This window comes from Pantherophis guttatus, chromosome 8 (genome assembly GCF_059756535.1).
Source record: "Pantherophis guttatus breed Tessera chromosome 8, ASM5975653v1, whole genome shotgun sequence".
NCBI lineage: Eukaryota > Metazoa > Chordata > Lepidosauria > Squamata > Colubridae > Pantherophis > Pantherophis guttatus.
Genome location: NC_142070.1, coordinates 2100615 through 2116878, shown reverse-complemented (window position 1 = coordinate 2116878; position 16264 = coordinate 2100615). Strand labels below are relative to the sequence as shown.

The window sequence follows — 16264 nt, the reverse complement described above, 5'->3', positions numbered from 1 at the left end:
TGTTAAGGAGGCTTCCCAGAAGTGAAATGCTCCCAGTTTGGACCGGATCGCCCGATCCAGTAGCGATGGAGGCGGGTGGTTCAGAGAACCGGTAGCAAAAATCCCTGCCCCCCCCCCATTGCCCAGCTGAGCCACACAATCATCAGAGGCTTTTTTTTTTAACTTTTAAAAGCATTTTTTCTACAACCTCTTCGGCCGGAAAAATGCTTTTAAAAGTAAAAAAAAAGCCTCTGATGATCGTGCGGCTCAGCTGGGATCGTCAGAGGCTTTTAAAAGCATTTTTTCTACAACCTCTTCAGAGGTTGTAGAAAAAATGCTTTCAAAAGCCTCTGACGATCCAAGCTGAGTTGCCTAATCAGCAGAGGCTTTTTTTCTTTTAAATGCCTCTGATGATCCAAGCTGAGTTGCCTGATCAGCAGAGGCTTTTAAAAGAAAAAAAGCCTCTGCCGATCAGGCAACTCAGCTGGGATCGTCAGAAACCTTTTGAAAGCATTATTTTACAACTTCTTCGCCGAAAAAATGGTTTTAAAAGTAAAAAAAGAAAAAGAAAAGGCCACGCCCACCCAGTCACATTCCCTCCCCCACCAAGCCACGCCCGCAGAACCGGTAGTAACAAATTTTAGATTTCACCACTGAGGCTTCCCCATCGCACCCCAAGCACAGGGCGTTGTTACCTGCTTGGACATGGAGTCAATGAGTCGTACGTAGAGGTCTTGCTCGGTTCGAAGGCCTGGGAAAAAACAAAGTTTGGAGAGAGTTCAGAACAGCCTGTCTCAACTTTGGTGATTTGAAGAGAGGTGGGCTTCAGCTCCCAGAATTCCTCAGCCAGCCCTGCTAGGGAATTCTGGTAGTTGAAGTCCACCTCTCTTCTTCAAGTCGCTGAGGCTGAGAACCGCAGCACAGCAGCTCAAGACGACGACTCCTTGTGTTTTAAGCCTCTGCGGTGTTTAACCGTCTGCCTCCCCAGCCTGGGTCTACCCCAATGGGTTTCCAACTGGGCCGTTTGAAGACATGTCGACTTCAACTCCCAGAATTCCCCAGCCGGAATTCCAGGCTAGGGAATTCTGGGAGTTGACGTTCGCTCTCTGTAAAGTGGCCATGTTTGGGGAAAATGTTCTGAAAGGTTAAAAACCTCACTGAACATATATTATAACTTGGCATCCAATGGTGCAAATTGTGCATTTTTTAAAGAAGACGAGTGAGCTGTGAAAAGCAACTAAGATAACACATGCAAGGAATAACAGAGTTGGAAGGGACCTTGGAGGTCTTCTAGTCCAACCCCCTGCTCAAGGAGACCCTGAACCATTCCAGACAAGTGATTGTCCAACATCTTCTTAAAAATCTCCAGTATTGGAGCATCCACAACTTCAGGTGGCAAGCTGTTCCACTGGCTAATTGTTTCTCAATTGTCAGGAAATTCTTCCTTAGTTCTGGGTTGCTTCTCTTCTTGATTGGTTTCCATCCATTGCTTCTTGTCCTGCCTTCAGGTGCTTTGGAGAATAGCTCGACCCTCTTTTCTTTGGGGCAGCCCCTCAAATATTGGAAGACTGCTATCATGTCACCCCTAATACTTCTTTTAATTAAACTAGACATACCCAATTCCTGCAATCATTCTTCATATACCAAGGGAAGAGCCTTGGTAGCGCAGCAGACTAAAGTGCTGTTAAGTAGCAGCAGCTGCCTGCAATTACCGCAAGTTCAAATCTCACCAGGCTCAAGGTTGACTCAGCCTTCCATCCTTTCGAGGTAGGTAAAATGAGGACCCGGTTTGTGGGGGCAATAAGCTGACTTTGTATTAAAAAAAAAAAGAACACCGCTTTGGGGGGGGGGGCGAAAGCCCTACTAAGCAGGTATATACAAAAGTATGAAGGCTATTGCTTAATGCATTGTAAGCTGCCCTGAGTCTCTGGAAAAGGGCGGTATATAAATTGAACCAATAAATAAATAAATAAATAAATAAATAAATAAATAAATAAATAAATAAATAAATAAATAAATAAATAAATAAATAAATAAATAAATAAATAAATAAATAAATAAATAAATAAATAAATATGTTTTAGCTTCCGTTCCCCTAATCATCTTTGTTGCTTTTCTGTGCACTCTTTCTCAAGGTCTGGATGGTTTCTTACAAATGCTTTCGGCACGTTTTACTTAAGTCCAGAGTTTGATTAAAAGAGTGCTGACCTCCAGCCCTGTAGCCACCAATTTGGGGTGTGTTGGGGTGGGGGGTTGTCCTTTCCTCAATGGCTTGCAAACATACCTTGCAAGCTTCTGAAGCCACCCTGAACCCTATCCTAACTATTCGGCTGCAGGTGGAGGGTCAAGATAAAATTTAGATGAGCAAATGTATCTCAGCAGCTTCCGTCTTCTGAATAGCCTTCAGCAAAGGCAGCAGAGCTTCACCAAAGCCCCAAACTAAGGTTATAGGGTCCTTACCGTTACTGTACAGCAGCTGCAGCCGGTAGTGAATGCCGTTGTTGGTTTTCTCTCCGTTCTGCTCCTGTCAGGAGGAAAGGAGGAATGAAAAAAGGCGAAGAGCGGAGATCTTCCACCTGGTGTTCCTCAAAGACACGTTTAACCAGGAACAGCGGGGCAAGCGGGAGATGCTTTTCTTTGGAGGTGCAATCAACTGGAAGGGGAGTGGATGAACTGGGGTTGTCTCTTGTTTTCTGAGACTGGGGGAAATCCTTGATCTTCCTTATGCCAAGACGGGGAGTTTGGGAAAAGGAGAGGGCAGAGGTGTCTTCTTCTGAAAGTGCTTCGTGTAGAAATTAGCCTGGGGTGCAACCATCCTCCTCTTCCTCTTTTCTCCTTCTTCTCTTATCTTGACATCCTGTCCAGACTGACTCATTCCTGAGCCCTGCTCCCGCTGCAGTCTGTTGCTCATTCTCTCTCTTTTTTCTTTTTCTTTCTTTCTTTTTCTTTTCTTTCTCTCTCTTTTTCTTTATTTCTGTTTCTTTCCCTCCCTCCCCTTTTCTTTCTTTCTTTTTCTTTCTTTCCTTTCTTTTCTCTTTCCTTTCCTTTCTTTTCCTCTCTCTTTCCTTCTTTCTCTTTTCTTTCTTTCTTTCTTTTCTTTCTTTCTTTCCTTTCTTTTCCCTTTCCTTTTCTTTCTCTTTCCTTTCTTTTCCTCTCTTTCTCTCTTTCCTTTCCCCTCTCTTCTTTCCTTTCTTTCTTTCTTTCTTTTTCTTCTATCTCTTTCTTTTTTTCATTCTTGTTTTTTCTACTCTCTCTCTCTCTCTGTGTGTGTGCATGTAAAAGTTGAGATGGCACCCCCTCAAATATGCCCTCAGTGCCCTACAAACATCATCTTTATTAGATGAGGGGCTTTACCCAGAGATGATCCTTTCACTCAGTGATGGGATTCAGCCAGTTTGCACCACTTCGGGAGAACCAGTTGTTAACTTTCTGAGCAGTTTGGCAAACTGGTTGTTGGAAGAAATCAGTAGGGTAGAGAAGCAGTTGTTAAATTACTTGAATCCCACCACTGCTTTCACTGTATGGAAAACTAGATTTCTAGCATGGAGTTGAAGTATCATAGCTGATAGTTTTAAGTAGCCACTTATACTGTGCTAAGCAGGTAGCTTGAGAGAGTGAGTAGAGGAGGAGAAAAAGACCATTTTAATCAAAGGGATTTTATCGAGTTTTGTTTCTATTTCTGGACTTTCTGGTCTGGAAAAGAAAAGGAAACTTGGAGTTTGATGATTACGATGGTTTTGTTATTATAGGAATGGCTGGTAAAGTTGTGAAGTGTAAAGCAAAATGTTTAGTTTGTGGTGTTTTTTTGCATTTTACTGCACTGAAAAAGTCAGGCGTCATCTTTTTCTCTCTCACTTTCTCTTGCTGTTTTTTAATTTTTGGGTTTATTTGTATTTATATCTTGGAATGACACAATAAAATGTATTTAAAATGTTGACCTGGTGGCTTTGGGTAAAGGCTTAATGAAGAGGTATTTTCACTTCCTTTTTAAAAAAGATAGATATAGTTTATAATGCTATAAGTCATAATGATATCTTGCAGCAAAATTCCCTTTATGCTATTTTAGATTCTCGGGTGTTTCTGCTTGCCACTTATTCCTGGTTCTTGTCTTTATTTTATATGCTGTGTCTCCTGTGGGTTATCTTTTTTTTTCCTTCCCTTGCCCCCCCCCCCCCACTACAAATGTTCAATAACAAAATGAATGAATGAATGAATGAATGAAAAAGGCGCTCAGGGAGCCATCAAGGATATTTTCAATATTACTCCAGCAAGGGTTTAGCTCTGGTGGATTCTGATGGCTGCTGGGGGAAAAAAATCAGAATAACTGCAACTGGAAGGGTTTGAGGATATTCTATCCTGACTGTTTCCTGTGTGTGTCTGTGTGTGTTTGGGTTCTTGTGTTTGCGAGAACCGCGCATGAGTTTGGACCTTACTCTGTCCTTCTCCACAAAGTCGATGAAAGACGTCCTCTCGATCTCCACTGGCTGTCCGTGACGGTCGTACATGGCAAGCACGAAGTGGAAAAAGTTGGATTTCCTGAGGTTAGATGGGGGCTGTTTTTCAAAATGGGCCCGAGCCAGCCCAATACCACTGTGGGAGGGAGAGAAAGGAGGAAAAAAAAGGTGTTTAAGCAGCTGCAACGCAAAACATCTGCAGGGGCTGAACTCAGCCTCCTTTTCTATGCCAAAAAAAATAGAATAACAGAGTAACAGAATAGCAGAAAACAGAATAGCAAAATAACAGAATAGTAAAATAATAGAATAGCAGAATAGCAGAATAACAGAGTAACAAATAACAGAATAGCAGAATAACAGAGTAACAAATAACAGAATAGCAGAATAATAGAGTAACGGAATAACAGAGTAATAGAATAGCAGAATAACAGAGTAACAAATAACAGAATAGCAGAATAACAGAATAACAAAGTAAGAGAATAGCAGAATAACAGAATAACAGAATAACAGAGTAATAGAATAGCAGAATAACAGAGTAACGGAATGACAGAGTAACGGAATGACAGAGTAACAGAATAGCAGAATAACAGAGTAACAAATAATAGAATAGCAGAATAACAGAGTAACGGAATAACAGAGTAATAGAATAGCAGAATAACAGAGTAACAAATAACAGAATAGCAGACAAATAGGGTCGGAAGGGATCTTGAAGGTCTTCCAGTCTATTTTTTTCCACAGATAATCTTTGACATACAACCATCATGGAGCCTGCCTACATTACCTAGTTAGGTCATGAAATGTCTGCAAGAAAACAACCAAGCTCAGAGAGCAGCAAGGACTCCACGACTCCAAAGGAGTTGCAAACTTGGAACTTTGAGAATTTCAATCCAGAACATCAAAAGAACATTGAGGTAGGCAGCTTGTCCCATTGCTCCTTTTTTCCTGTTTTATGGAGAGTGAGAGTTCCCAGATAGCCACTTACAGAACAAATCCAATTTTTCTTATTTACAAGTTCTTTGTATCCTCCGTCCAGGCGCAATTTCATCTACAGGCAGTCCTCACCTTACGACCACAATTGAACCCAGCATTTGTGTTGCTAAGCGACACAGTTGGTCAATGTGTTTTTTTACCCCCTTTTAGGACCTTTCCTGCCACAGTTGTTAAACAAATCCCTGTGGTTGTTAAGTTAGTAACATGATTGTTCAGTGAACACGGCTTCCCCGTTGACTTTGCACGTCAGAAGGTCACAAAACGGGATCACGTGATCCCAGGACAGTGTGACCGTGATCACATGACCATGGGGATGTTGCAACAGTCGTTAAGTGTGAAAAAATGGTCATAAGTCACTTTTTTCCAGTGCCACTGTAACTTTGAATGGTCACTAAGTTGTCACTAAATGAACTGTTTATTTTTAGGCCTGTTTGTCAAGCCTGGAACTGCAGATTTTCTGCAAAGAAAGCACATTTTGGTGATATAATAATCTCTGCCATAGTTGGGAAATGATTGCTGTGTGCATTACAATCCAGACAACAAATACTTTAAACTCCCGGGAATTATAATCAACACTTTAGACACACCTGGACTTGTACAGAAAGGAAAAAGCAGGAATTTCAACTGCTTTGGAACTTGGCAAAGGTAATATTAGGTATAAAGGAAATTTGCTATGTTGGTTTCATTTATTTGGGGAATTAAAGTACAATACCGCTCTGCAAAACCCATCCGTGAGAGGGCTGGAGGGGGAAAAAAATCATAAATGAAGGAGAAATTTTAGGAGATTAAAGGAAACCTGAGAGAGACCCAGCTGTAGGAAACAGCTGTCTGGAAACCCAAAACCCAATTGGGGCCTGGTACAGGTAGTCATCGACTTACGACCACAATTGAACCCATTGTTGGGTAAGTGAGATAGTTGTTCAGTTTGGTCCCATTTTATAACCTTTCTTGCCACAGTTATTAAGTGAATCACTGCAGCTGTTAAGTTAGTAACCTGTCGTTAAGTGAATCCAGCTTCCCTATTGCCTTTGCTTGTCAGAAGGTCATAAAAGGGGATCACGTGACACTGCAACCGTCATAAATATGAGTCAGCTGCCAAGCATCTGGATTTTGATCATGTGACCACGGGGGATGCTGCAATGGTCGTAAGTGGTCATGTCATTTTTTTTCCGGTGGTGTTGTAACTTCAACTGATCACTAAATGAACACCTGTAAATTAAGGACTACCTGTAGTTATCTTTGAAAGACTAAATGTAATTTTTAAAAAATAATTAAATAAATAAATAAAATTTCAACCAGCCCAACTTGTGGAGAGGTTGATGCCCGTAAAAGACTTAAAACCCGAATATTGCCGCACAGAAACAGCCGCCAAAACAGATGAAGAAAATGAAGATGATAAAATTGCTCTGGGACTTGAGAATTCAGACAGACAAGCTCCTGCTACAAAAGGCTCCAGACTTAACAACTGTTGGTAAGAGAGACCAAAAAAAAAGAGCCTGGGTAACGGACGTGACAGTAGCCGGAGACAGCAGGAGAGAAGGGGAAGAAATGGAGAAAATCTCAGAATACGAAGACCTGCAAATAGAAGTAGAACGACTGTGGCAAAAGCAAGCAAAGATGGTACCAGTATTAATAGGTGCCTTGGGAACTGGAGCACCCTTTAAACACTATTGGCATTGACAAATTCACTATCGGTCAATTGCAAAAGGCAGCTTGACTTGGAAGAGCTGAGATCCTGTGATGATGATACCTTTCATTAACTCAAACAAGAATGTCTGCCTGCCAAAGGACTCCATTGGTGGATAAAAATGCCAAATCCAGTTCAAACATCTGGCTGACTGTATGACCAACCATTAAAAATGGAAGTGCATATTATTCAGATTATTAAGAGAGGGAGGGAGGAAGGAAGGAGGGAAGGAAGGAAGGAAGGAAGGACGAGATAGATGGGAGGGATGGAGGTTATGAGGAAAACAGAGGGAGTGATGGAGGGAATGAAGGAATGAGATAGATGGGAGGGATGGAGGGAAGGAGAAAAAGAGGGAAGGAAGGAAGGAGGACAAGAAGAGATAGAAGGATGGAGGGTATGAGGAAAACAGAGGGAGGGAAGGGCAAGAAGAGAGAGATGGGAGGGATGGAGGGTATGAGGAAAAGAGAGGGAGGGATGGATAGAAGGAAGGAAGGAGATAGATGGGAGGGATGGAGGGAAGGAGAAAAAGAGGGAAGGAAGGAGAAGGAAGGACAAGAGGAGATAGATGGAAGGGATGGAATGTAGGAAAAGGAGAGGGATGGATGGATGGAGTGTAGGAGAAGAAGAGAGGGATGGATGGATGGATGGAAAGAAGGAAGGAAGGAAGGAAAGAGATAGATGGGAAGGATGGAGGGAAGGAGAAAAAGAAAGGAATGGAAGGAAGGATGTCTTATTTTTTGGTCCAAAGCAAGCGACAGAGGTAGCAGCAATAAGAAAATGTATTCAAATTAAGTCAATCAGTTAAAAGGGAGATGATTAATCAACCAGGAATTCTTCCACCGGCCCTCATTTTTATGTATTAAGGTATTCTGCACCGGCGCATGAGCCTTGATACGAACTGAAAACTCCCTTTTCGTCCTTTTTTTTTTTTTAAACTATCCAAACTTCCAGATCTGCATCTCAGAATAACAGAATGACAACAGAATAGCAATAACAGAGTTGGAAGGGGCCTTGGAGGTCCTCTAGTCCACCCCCCCTCCCCGTTCAAGCAGTACAAATTTCAAACAAATGGTTGTTGTTAATTGTTATTTAAACGTATCAGTTGCGTTGTACAATTTGCCAGAACACACAGTTGTAGCTGATTGATGGGAGAGAGCTGGCGCCTACATGAGGCAACCTGCGCCGTGATTGGTTGCTGTGGGCAAAAGGGGGTGTTTCCTTCTTTCCCGCCTTTTTCTTCTGTGAGCTCGGTTATTTACCACATGAGGATGTTCCTGTGTGGATTTTACCTCATGAGGCTCCTATCTTGACTGATATAAATATAAATGTTAAATATATTTATTTATATAAAATTACAAGTTCAGGTCATCCTCTATTACTTCATTGGGACAGTTGCTGCGCAATTCCCGGACAGTTGTTCGGTCTCCTTTTGAAAAACTCCAGTGATGGAGCACCCACAACTTCTGGTGGCAGGCTGTTCCACTGGTTAAATGTTCTCACTGTCAGGAAATTCCTCCTTAATTCCAGGTTGTTTCTCTCCTTGATTAGTTTCCATCTGTTGCTTCTTGTCCTGCCTTCAGGGGCTTTGGAGAATAATTTGATCCCCTCTTTTTGTGGCAACCCCTCAAATGTTGGAAGATTGTTATCATGTCATCCCTAATCCTTCTTTTCTGAACATTTACAGAATACAGAATGACAGAGTTGGAAGAGACCTGGCTTGAAGGTCTTCTAGTCCAACCCTGAGGTCAAGCAAGAGACTCTATACCATTCCAGATTGTCCATTGCCTTTTAAAATCCTCCAGTAATGGAGCACCCACAACTTCTGGTGGCAAGGAGTTCCACTGATTAATTGTTCTAACTGTGAGGAAATTTCTCTTCAATTCCAGGTTGCTTCTCTCCTTGATTAATTTCCATCCGTTGCTTCTTGTTCTGCCTTGGAGAATAGGTGGACCCCCTCTTCTTTGGGGCAGCCCCTCAAACAATGGAAGACTGCTATCATGTCACCCTGATAGTTCTTCTTTTCATTAAACTAGAATTAAACCCAATTCCTGCAACTGTTTTTTGTTATGTTTTAGCCTCCAGCCCCCTAATCATCTTTCTTGCTCTTCTCTGCACTTTTTCTAAACATCTTCTTTATATTATGGTGACCAAAACTTACAGGTCCAATTGTGGACCTGTAAGTCCTCAACTTACAGCAGCTCATTTAATGACCAAAGTTACAACGGCACGGAAAAAAGTGACTTTTAGGACCATTTTCCAAACGTACAACCATTGCAGCGTCCCCCGTGGTCACGTGATCAAAATTCAGACGCTTGGCAAGCGACTCATATTTACGACGGTCGCAGTGTCCCTGGGGGTGTCACGTGATCTATTTTTGTGACCTTCTGACAAGCAAAGTCAATGGGAAAACCAGATTCGTTTAAGAACCATGTTACCAATTGCAACAATTCACTTAACAACGGTGGCAAGAAAGGTTGTAAAATGGAGCAAAGTTCACTTAACGAATGTCTCGCTTAGAAAGATACATTTTGGGCTCAATTGGAGTCGTAAAGTGGAGGATTACCTGTATTCCAAGCGTAGCATTTGGGCTTCCCTGTAAGACTTATCGGACAGATCAAATAATAAATTGCTTTAATAATGATAAATTGGTAGGGTTTCCATGCTGATCTGTTAGGAAGGCTGATTTTTCCGTTCTTTCTATCCGCCTTACTGGGGCCAGAAATAGCTGCTTTGGCCTTTCAGTCCAAAAAGGGAAGAATAATTAGAGAAAACAGAGAGAGGACAATCTTTTTTCCTTTAACAATGCAAAACAAGATTTCTTCCCAATCTGCAACCCACACACAAAAGTGAGGCAAACTTTTCCCTTTCTCAGTGCAATTCCCCAAGGAAATAACTTTTCCATCCACTGTTTTCTCCAAGATCTGTTTAGCTAAGAAACAAAAAATCCAGAGAGAGAAAGAGGGAAAAATAGAGCAGTAGTGATGGAGGTAATACAGGTACTCCTCGATTTATGACCACAACTGAGCTCCAAGTTTCTGCTGCTAAGTGAGACGGTTGTTCGGTGAATTTTACCCCAATTTACGACCTTTCTTGCCACAGTTCTTAAGTGAATCACTGCCATTGTTAAGTTTGTAACAAAGTTGTTAAGTGAATCTGGCTTCCCCATCGACTTTCTTGTCGGAAGGTCGCAAAAGGGGATCACATCAGCCTGGAATGCAGCAATGGTCATAAGTATGAACCAGTTGCATGCTGCAAATATTGGGTGGTATTCACTTACTTTCCCTACTGGTTCGCAAATGTGCATGCATGTGCCCACGCATGTGCCCGGCCTTCCACGTATGTGCTTTACTGGAGCGCACGCCTTTTGCGCATGCACCCAGCCTCAAAACCGTGCCTAAATAGGATGGCATAGAGCCAGGGAGGGTGGGCGGGTAGGTGGGCCCACCCACGATTTCTGCTACCGGTTCAGGTGAACCGGTCTGAACCAGCTGCATACCACCTCGGCTGCAAAGCTTGTAACCATGAAAAACGGTCAAAAGTCATTTTTTCAGTGCCGCTGTAACTTTGAACGGTCACTAAATGAACTATCGTAGTTCTTCAATTTACGAATTACGACCACAATTGGGCCCCAAATTTCTGTTGCTAAACGAGACAATTGTTCAGTGAATTTCCCCCCTTTTTCCAACCTTTCTTGCCACGGTTCTTAAGCGAATTACTGCCGTTGTTAAGTGAATCCAGCTTCCCCATTGACTTGGCTTGTCAGAAGATCACAAAAGGGGCTCATGTGACCCTGGGATGCTACGACGGTCATAAATATGAGTCAATTGCCAAGCCTCTGAATTTTGAGGATGCTGTAATGGTCACAAAAGTCAGTGGTGTTGTAACTTCAAACAGTCACTAAACAAACTGTTATAAGGCGAGAACCACCTGCATTTTGATTACATGACTTTGGGGATGCTGCAACGGACATAAGTGTGAAAAAATAGTCATGTCGCGCTTTTTTTTGCGTCGTACTAACTTCGAACGGTCGCTAAACAAGCAAAATTGAAGACTGTATTTTTAATCTGCAAAGATGGAGTTTACGTTTAAACAAAAGCGTTCAAATTTTGGGGCCGGGAGATAGTTGTGACTCACCGAAACCTTACACACTGCACGGGACTGGGTGAAAAACTTGACAAACTGAATTCCACGCTGGCAGGGGAATTATGGGAGTTGAACTCCACTCTGCTTTTCTGGATCGAAGATCAGCTTGCATGCTTCAGGGAGTTCTTGTCTTACGACCACAACGGAGCCCAAAATTTATTTTGTTAAGTGAGATATTTGTTTAGTGAGTTTTGCCTCCTTTTATGAATTTCCTTGCCACGGTTGTTAAGTGAGTCACTGCCATTGTTAGCAACACGGGTTATTAAGTGAATCCGGTTTCCCCATTGACTTTGCTTGTCAGAAGCTCGCCAAAACGGATCACATGACCCCAGGGAAGCCACAATCGTCATAAACAGGAAACAGTTTGACAAGCTTCTGAATTGGGATCAGGGGGATCATGTTGCAAAGGTCGTAACGTGAAAAATGGTCATACGTCACTCTTTCCAGTGCTGTTGTAACTTTGAACGGTCACTAAATGAACTGTTGGAGTTTGCGCACTGTCTGTATTTGAATCCCTGAAAGGTTTGGACAATATTGGACAGAAAAGTTTCAGAATGTTAATGAATTAAGTGGACCAGAAATGCGTTGACACATTGGGTTTGATACAGAGATCTTCTGTGCCAAATGTGCAAGAAAACAACCAAGCTCAGAGAGCACCAAGGATCCATAATCCTCCTCTTCCTCCTCCTCCTTTCCCACCACTCCCTTCTAGCACTGATGATGTTACCTAGTTGGGTCATGAAACGTCTGCAAGAAACCTACCAAGCTCAGAGACCATCAAGGACCCCACCCCACAGTCCTCCTCCTCTCTGCAAACCCCTCTCCTAGCATTGATGAGGTTACCTATTTTGGTATTGAAATATCTGCAAGAAAACTACCAAACTCAAAGACCACCAAAGACCCACAGTCCTCTTCCTCCTTTTCTCTGCAAACCCCTCTCCTTCTAGCACTGATGATGTTACCTAGTTGGGTCATGAAACGTCTGCAAGAAAACAAGCGGGAATTACAGGGAAACTAATAACGTGGCATCTCCTCTGTAAGAAAACAAAGTTTATTCATTCCTCACTGCCTCCTCTGTTTATTCTCATCAGAAAAAAAGAAGTGGTTTTTACTAACATTAGAACCACCGTTTGCTGTGCTGGGCATCCTTGGAAGAAGCTACCGTGGAGGATTCTAGAAAGGCGGCTTCTCTCATCATACAGCACAACCACCCCGATTCAGCCTCCTCCAGCTTTGCCTGACTACAAGTCCCATGATTCCCAGCCATTACGCCGGCAGGGGATGATAGAATTATTGGTTTGACCCAGGCAGGAGATCTCATATTACGGAAAACGGAAGCCATCCTAAAGTCAGTGCTTCCAATTTAATTCCAGCCAGTTGCAGAAATATTCTTCCTTCCTTCCTTCCTTCCTTCCTTCCTTCCTTCCTTCCTTCCTTCCTTCCTTCCTTCCTTCCTTCCTTCCTTCCTTGATAAAATCGTTATTGAGACAGACAGACAGACACATGCTTAATGCAAGTCTCCTGGTGTTGCAAAGGCAACTCAGGTAGTTTCTTCCTTTGATTAACAAATGCATAAATAAGATGAATGACAGGTGCATCATACCTTCCTCCTCCTCCTCCTCCTCCTCCTCCTCCTCCTCCTCCTCCTCCTCCTCCTCCTCCTCCTCCTCCTCCTCCTCCTCCTCCACATTTTAGCCATTGTCTACCCACTGCAGGATGAAGGCCACTTCCGCAGGTTTCCAACCCTGAGGTGTTTTTTTTGGCCAATTGGGCCCACACTTTGCACTTACTCTCTTCAAAACAACAGAATGACAGAGTCGGAAGGGACCTCAGAGGTCTTCTAGTCCAACCCCTCTGCTCAGGCAGGAAACCCCATACCATTTCAGACAAATGGTTGTCCAATCTCTTCTTAAAAGCCTCCAGTGATGGAGCACCCACAAGTTCTGGTGGCAAGGAGTTCCACTGGTTAATTGTTCTCACTGTCAGGAAATTTCTCCCTAGTTCTAGGTTACTTCTCTCCTTGATACGTTTCCATCCGTTGCAAAACCAGTTGCAGGGGCTGGAGGATTATTTTCAAGTCCTCCGTCTGTCTGTCTGTCTTTCTCTCTCTTTTAGTTTTCTGCTACTGCTGACTTTTTCAAAAGATGATATTGGACACGGCCCTAAAGCCAACAGCCCAACGACACTTCAGCTGTGAGCCTCGTGCGACAACGGGGATCGGGTTTCTCGCTTACTGTCACCTGCTGATCCCTCGGGAGTTGCAGGCAGACGGTCTTAATTCCGGTTTTTCATTCCTGTTTCTCTCTCTCTCTCTCTCTCTCTCTCATTCTGCTTCTCCACCGCACCCCACTCAGATATCTTGCTTCGGTTTGTTCCAGAAATTAAATGCAAACCACATTTCTATGAATGCCGTCTCTGGAATCCCTGAGAAGTGTTTGTATGTACCCTGCGATTCTTTGTGTATCGCCTAAAAAGTGAAGCAACTGGTGCAGAAAGCTGCTGCGTGGATAGCCCAGGTAGTCCTCGACTTACGACCGCAGCTGAGCCCAGAATTTTCCATTGAGACGGTTATTCAGTGAGTTTTGCCCCATTTTACGATCTTTCTGGCCGCCGTTGTTAAGCGAATCATGGCAGTTAAATTAGCAATGCGGTTGTTAAATGGATCTGGCTTCCCTGTTGCTTATCAGAAGGTCGCAAAAAGGGGGAAATCACGTGACCCCAGGGCACTGCGACCGTCATAAATGGGAGTCACTTGCCAGGCCTACTGAATTTTGATCAGCGGGGGATACTGCAAGGGTGGGAAAACGGCCGCAAGTCCCTTTTTTTCAGCACCGTTGTAACTTTGGTCACTAAATGAACTGTGGTAAGTCAAGGACTACCTGTATCTCTACTGCTGTGTATATTTATTTTGGATATTTTTATTGCTTTGTGTGTGTGAATCTTTGGAGCCGCTCCAAAGAGTATCTGATTTGTCACTCAAGGCCCCCAAATGTTCTCTCTCTGCGTCCAACCCGGCAGCCCTCTCTTCGGGATGACTTAGAACTGACTTTCTACATCCAAGGGGGCCGGACTAGATGACCTCGGGAGGGCCCTTCCATCGCACAATCCCACCATTCTTTCCCAATTTGCCTGCCCTCCTCCTTTTCCAAATGTTCGGGATACCGACTTGAGGTGGGGTGGGGAGGGGAAGGGAGGCCAGCGGGCACCTGACACTCACACCTACACACACACCCACACGGACCCTAGCCCCTCCGGCAGTAGGGAGAGGGGAGGTGGGAGGGGGTGCGCAGATGGAGAAAGGAAAGGGTTAAAAATGGTGGGGGGGGGAGAAACTTCCTAACTGCAGCTTCCCTTTCCTGCACCTGCATTTAATTCTACCTCCATTTCCCCAAAGGCCCCAGGAATGAGGGAGGAGGGGCAGCCTGCAGAATGGGGAGGGAGGGGGGGCTCCGCCGGTCCCTGACGCTGGAGAGGCTTCCATTAATAATTCAATCCGAGCATTTCCTAGCAAAGCAGACCAGCGCCCGGGCTCTTACAGGAAAGGCACCACGGCCCCCGCATTGTACCCAGCGCCGGGAAGCCGTGGCCAGGAGCGTCATAAAACGAACGGAGGAGGATTGCAGGAACTCCGTACGGTTACGCCAGTGAAAAGAAGGACCAGCCGTGACCTGATATAGCAGTGTTTGAGGGGCTGCCCCAAAGAAGAGGGGGGCGGAGGGTGTCACCTGTTCTCCAAAGCACCAGAAAGCAAGACAAGAAACGACGGATGGAAACTAATCGAGGAGGGAAGCAACCTGGAATTAAGGGGGAACTTCCTAACAGTCAGGTCAATTAACCAGCGGAACAGCTCGCCACCAGAAGTTGTGGGTGCTCCATCACTAGAAGCTTTTAAGAAGAAACCGGACAGGCATTTGTCCGGAATGGGAGAGGGTCTCCAGCTTGAGTCAGGGGTTGGACTAGAAGACCTCCAAGGTCCCCTCCAGCTCTGTTCTCATTGATTTGGGAGTGCAGAGCTGTACCTGCAGGGAGGTCAACATGCAGCTGGAGATGAGGCTCACCAGCCAGAAGAGACCGGACAGACACTTGTCATATACAGTCTCTTGCTTGAGAAGGGGGTTGGACTAGAGGACCTCCAAGGTCCCTTTCAGCTCTATTCTGATTCTACACGCACGCACACACAGAGTGAACCACCAGGCTTCATCGAGGTCAGTGAGTTTGCAATTTCCCCCAACCACCGTCAGCCACAGCAAGCTGGGGGCTGCGTGCAAATTCTGCAAAGATTCTTTTTTCCAGCAGGAAACTCGATGCTCAATTGTTTCCTTTCGGTATTCCGCTTTCGATCTCGTTGTTTTCAAGAGGTTTCCCTTGTTCACCTCCTTCAGGAGAGGCTCTTTCGCTTTTCCTAGGCAGCCAGGTTACCGAGATTCAAGACTGCAGGCGGTCCTTGACTTACAACAGTTCGTTTAGTGACCGCTGGAAATGACGACGGCACTGAAAAAAGTGACTTAGGGCCGTTTTTCACACTTACGACTGTTGCGGCCTCCCCATGGTCACATGATCAAAATTCAGACGCTTGGCAACTGACTCATACTTATGACGGTCGCCGTGTTCCCGGGGGGAGGGGTGTTCACGTGATCCTCCTTTTGCGACCTTCTGCCAAGCAAAGTCCATGGGGAAGCCGGATTCACTTAACAACCATGTGACTAACTTAACAACGGCAGCAATTCGCTTAACGATGGTGGAAGAAAGATCGTACAATGGGGCAAAAAATCGTTTAGTAAAGGTCTCACTTGGCGACAGAAATTTTGGGCCCAATTGTGGTCGTAAGTAGAGGACTACCTGTATTCAGGACCACCCAAATTTTGCCCGGTTTGAGCCTTTCTCCATATTTTCACGCCGTAAACGACCGTTCTTGCTTAACAAATATTGGAGTCCTTCTCTAGAACCAAGAATGTTCCCAGACCTGCCTGGGAGAAGCTGACAATTCAGCATGAAACTCAAAGTGATTCTG

At 44.2% G+C, this 16264-nt stretch overlaps 1 protein-coding gene across 4 annotated transcripts in view; it reads right to left on the bottom strand.

Moving 5' to 3' along the window:
* LOC117658515 (transcription factor COE1-like) overlaps window positions 1-16264 on the bottom strand; it is an 80807-nt gene that overhangs the window by 57136 nt on the left and 7407 nt on the right. For all 4 annotated transcript variants that reach the window (XM_060692250.2, XM_087874798.1, XM_087874796.1 and 1 more), the window contains exons 3-5: window positions 4413-4569; window positions 2440-2503; window positions 675-730 (exon numbers count right to left, since the gene is read on the bottom strand). In XM_060692250.2, the coding sequence (XP_060548233.2) occupies window positions 675-730; window positions 2440-2503; window positions 4413-4569 (277 nt within the window). The remainder of the gene's footprint in view (window positions 1-674; window positions 731-2439; window positions 2504-4412; window positions 4570-16264) is intronic.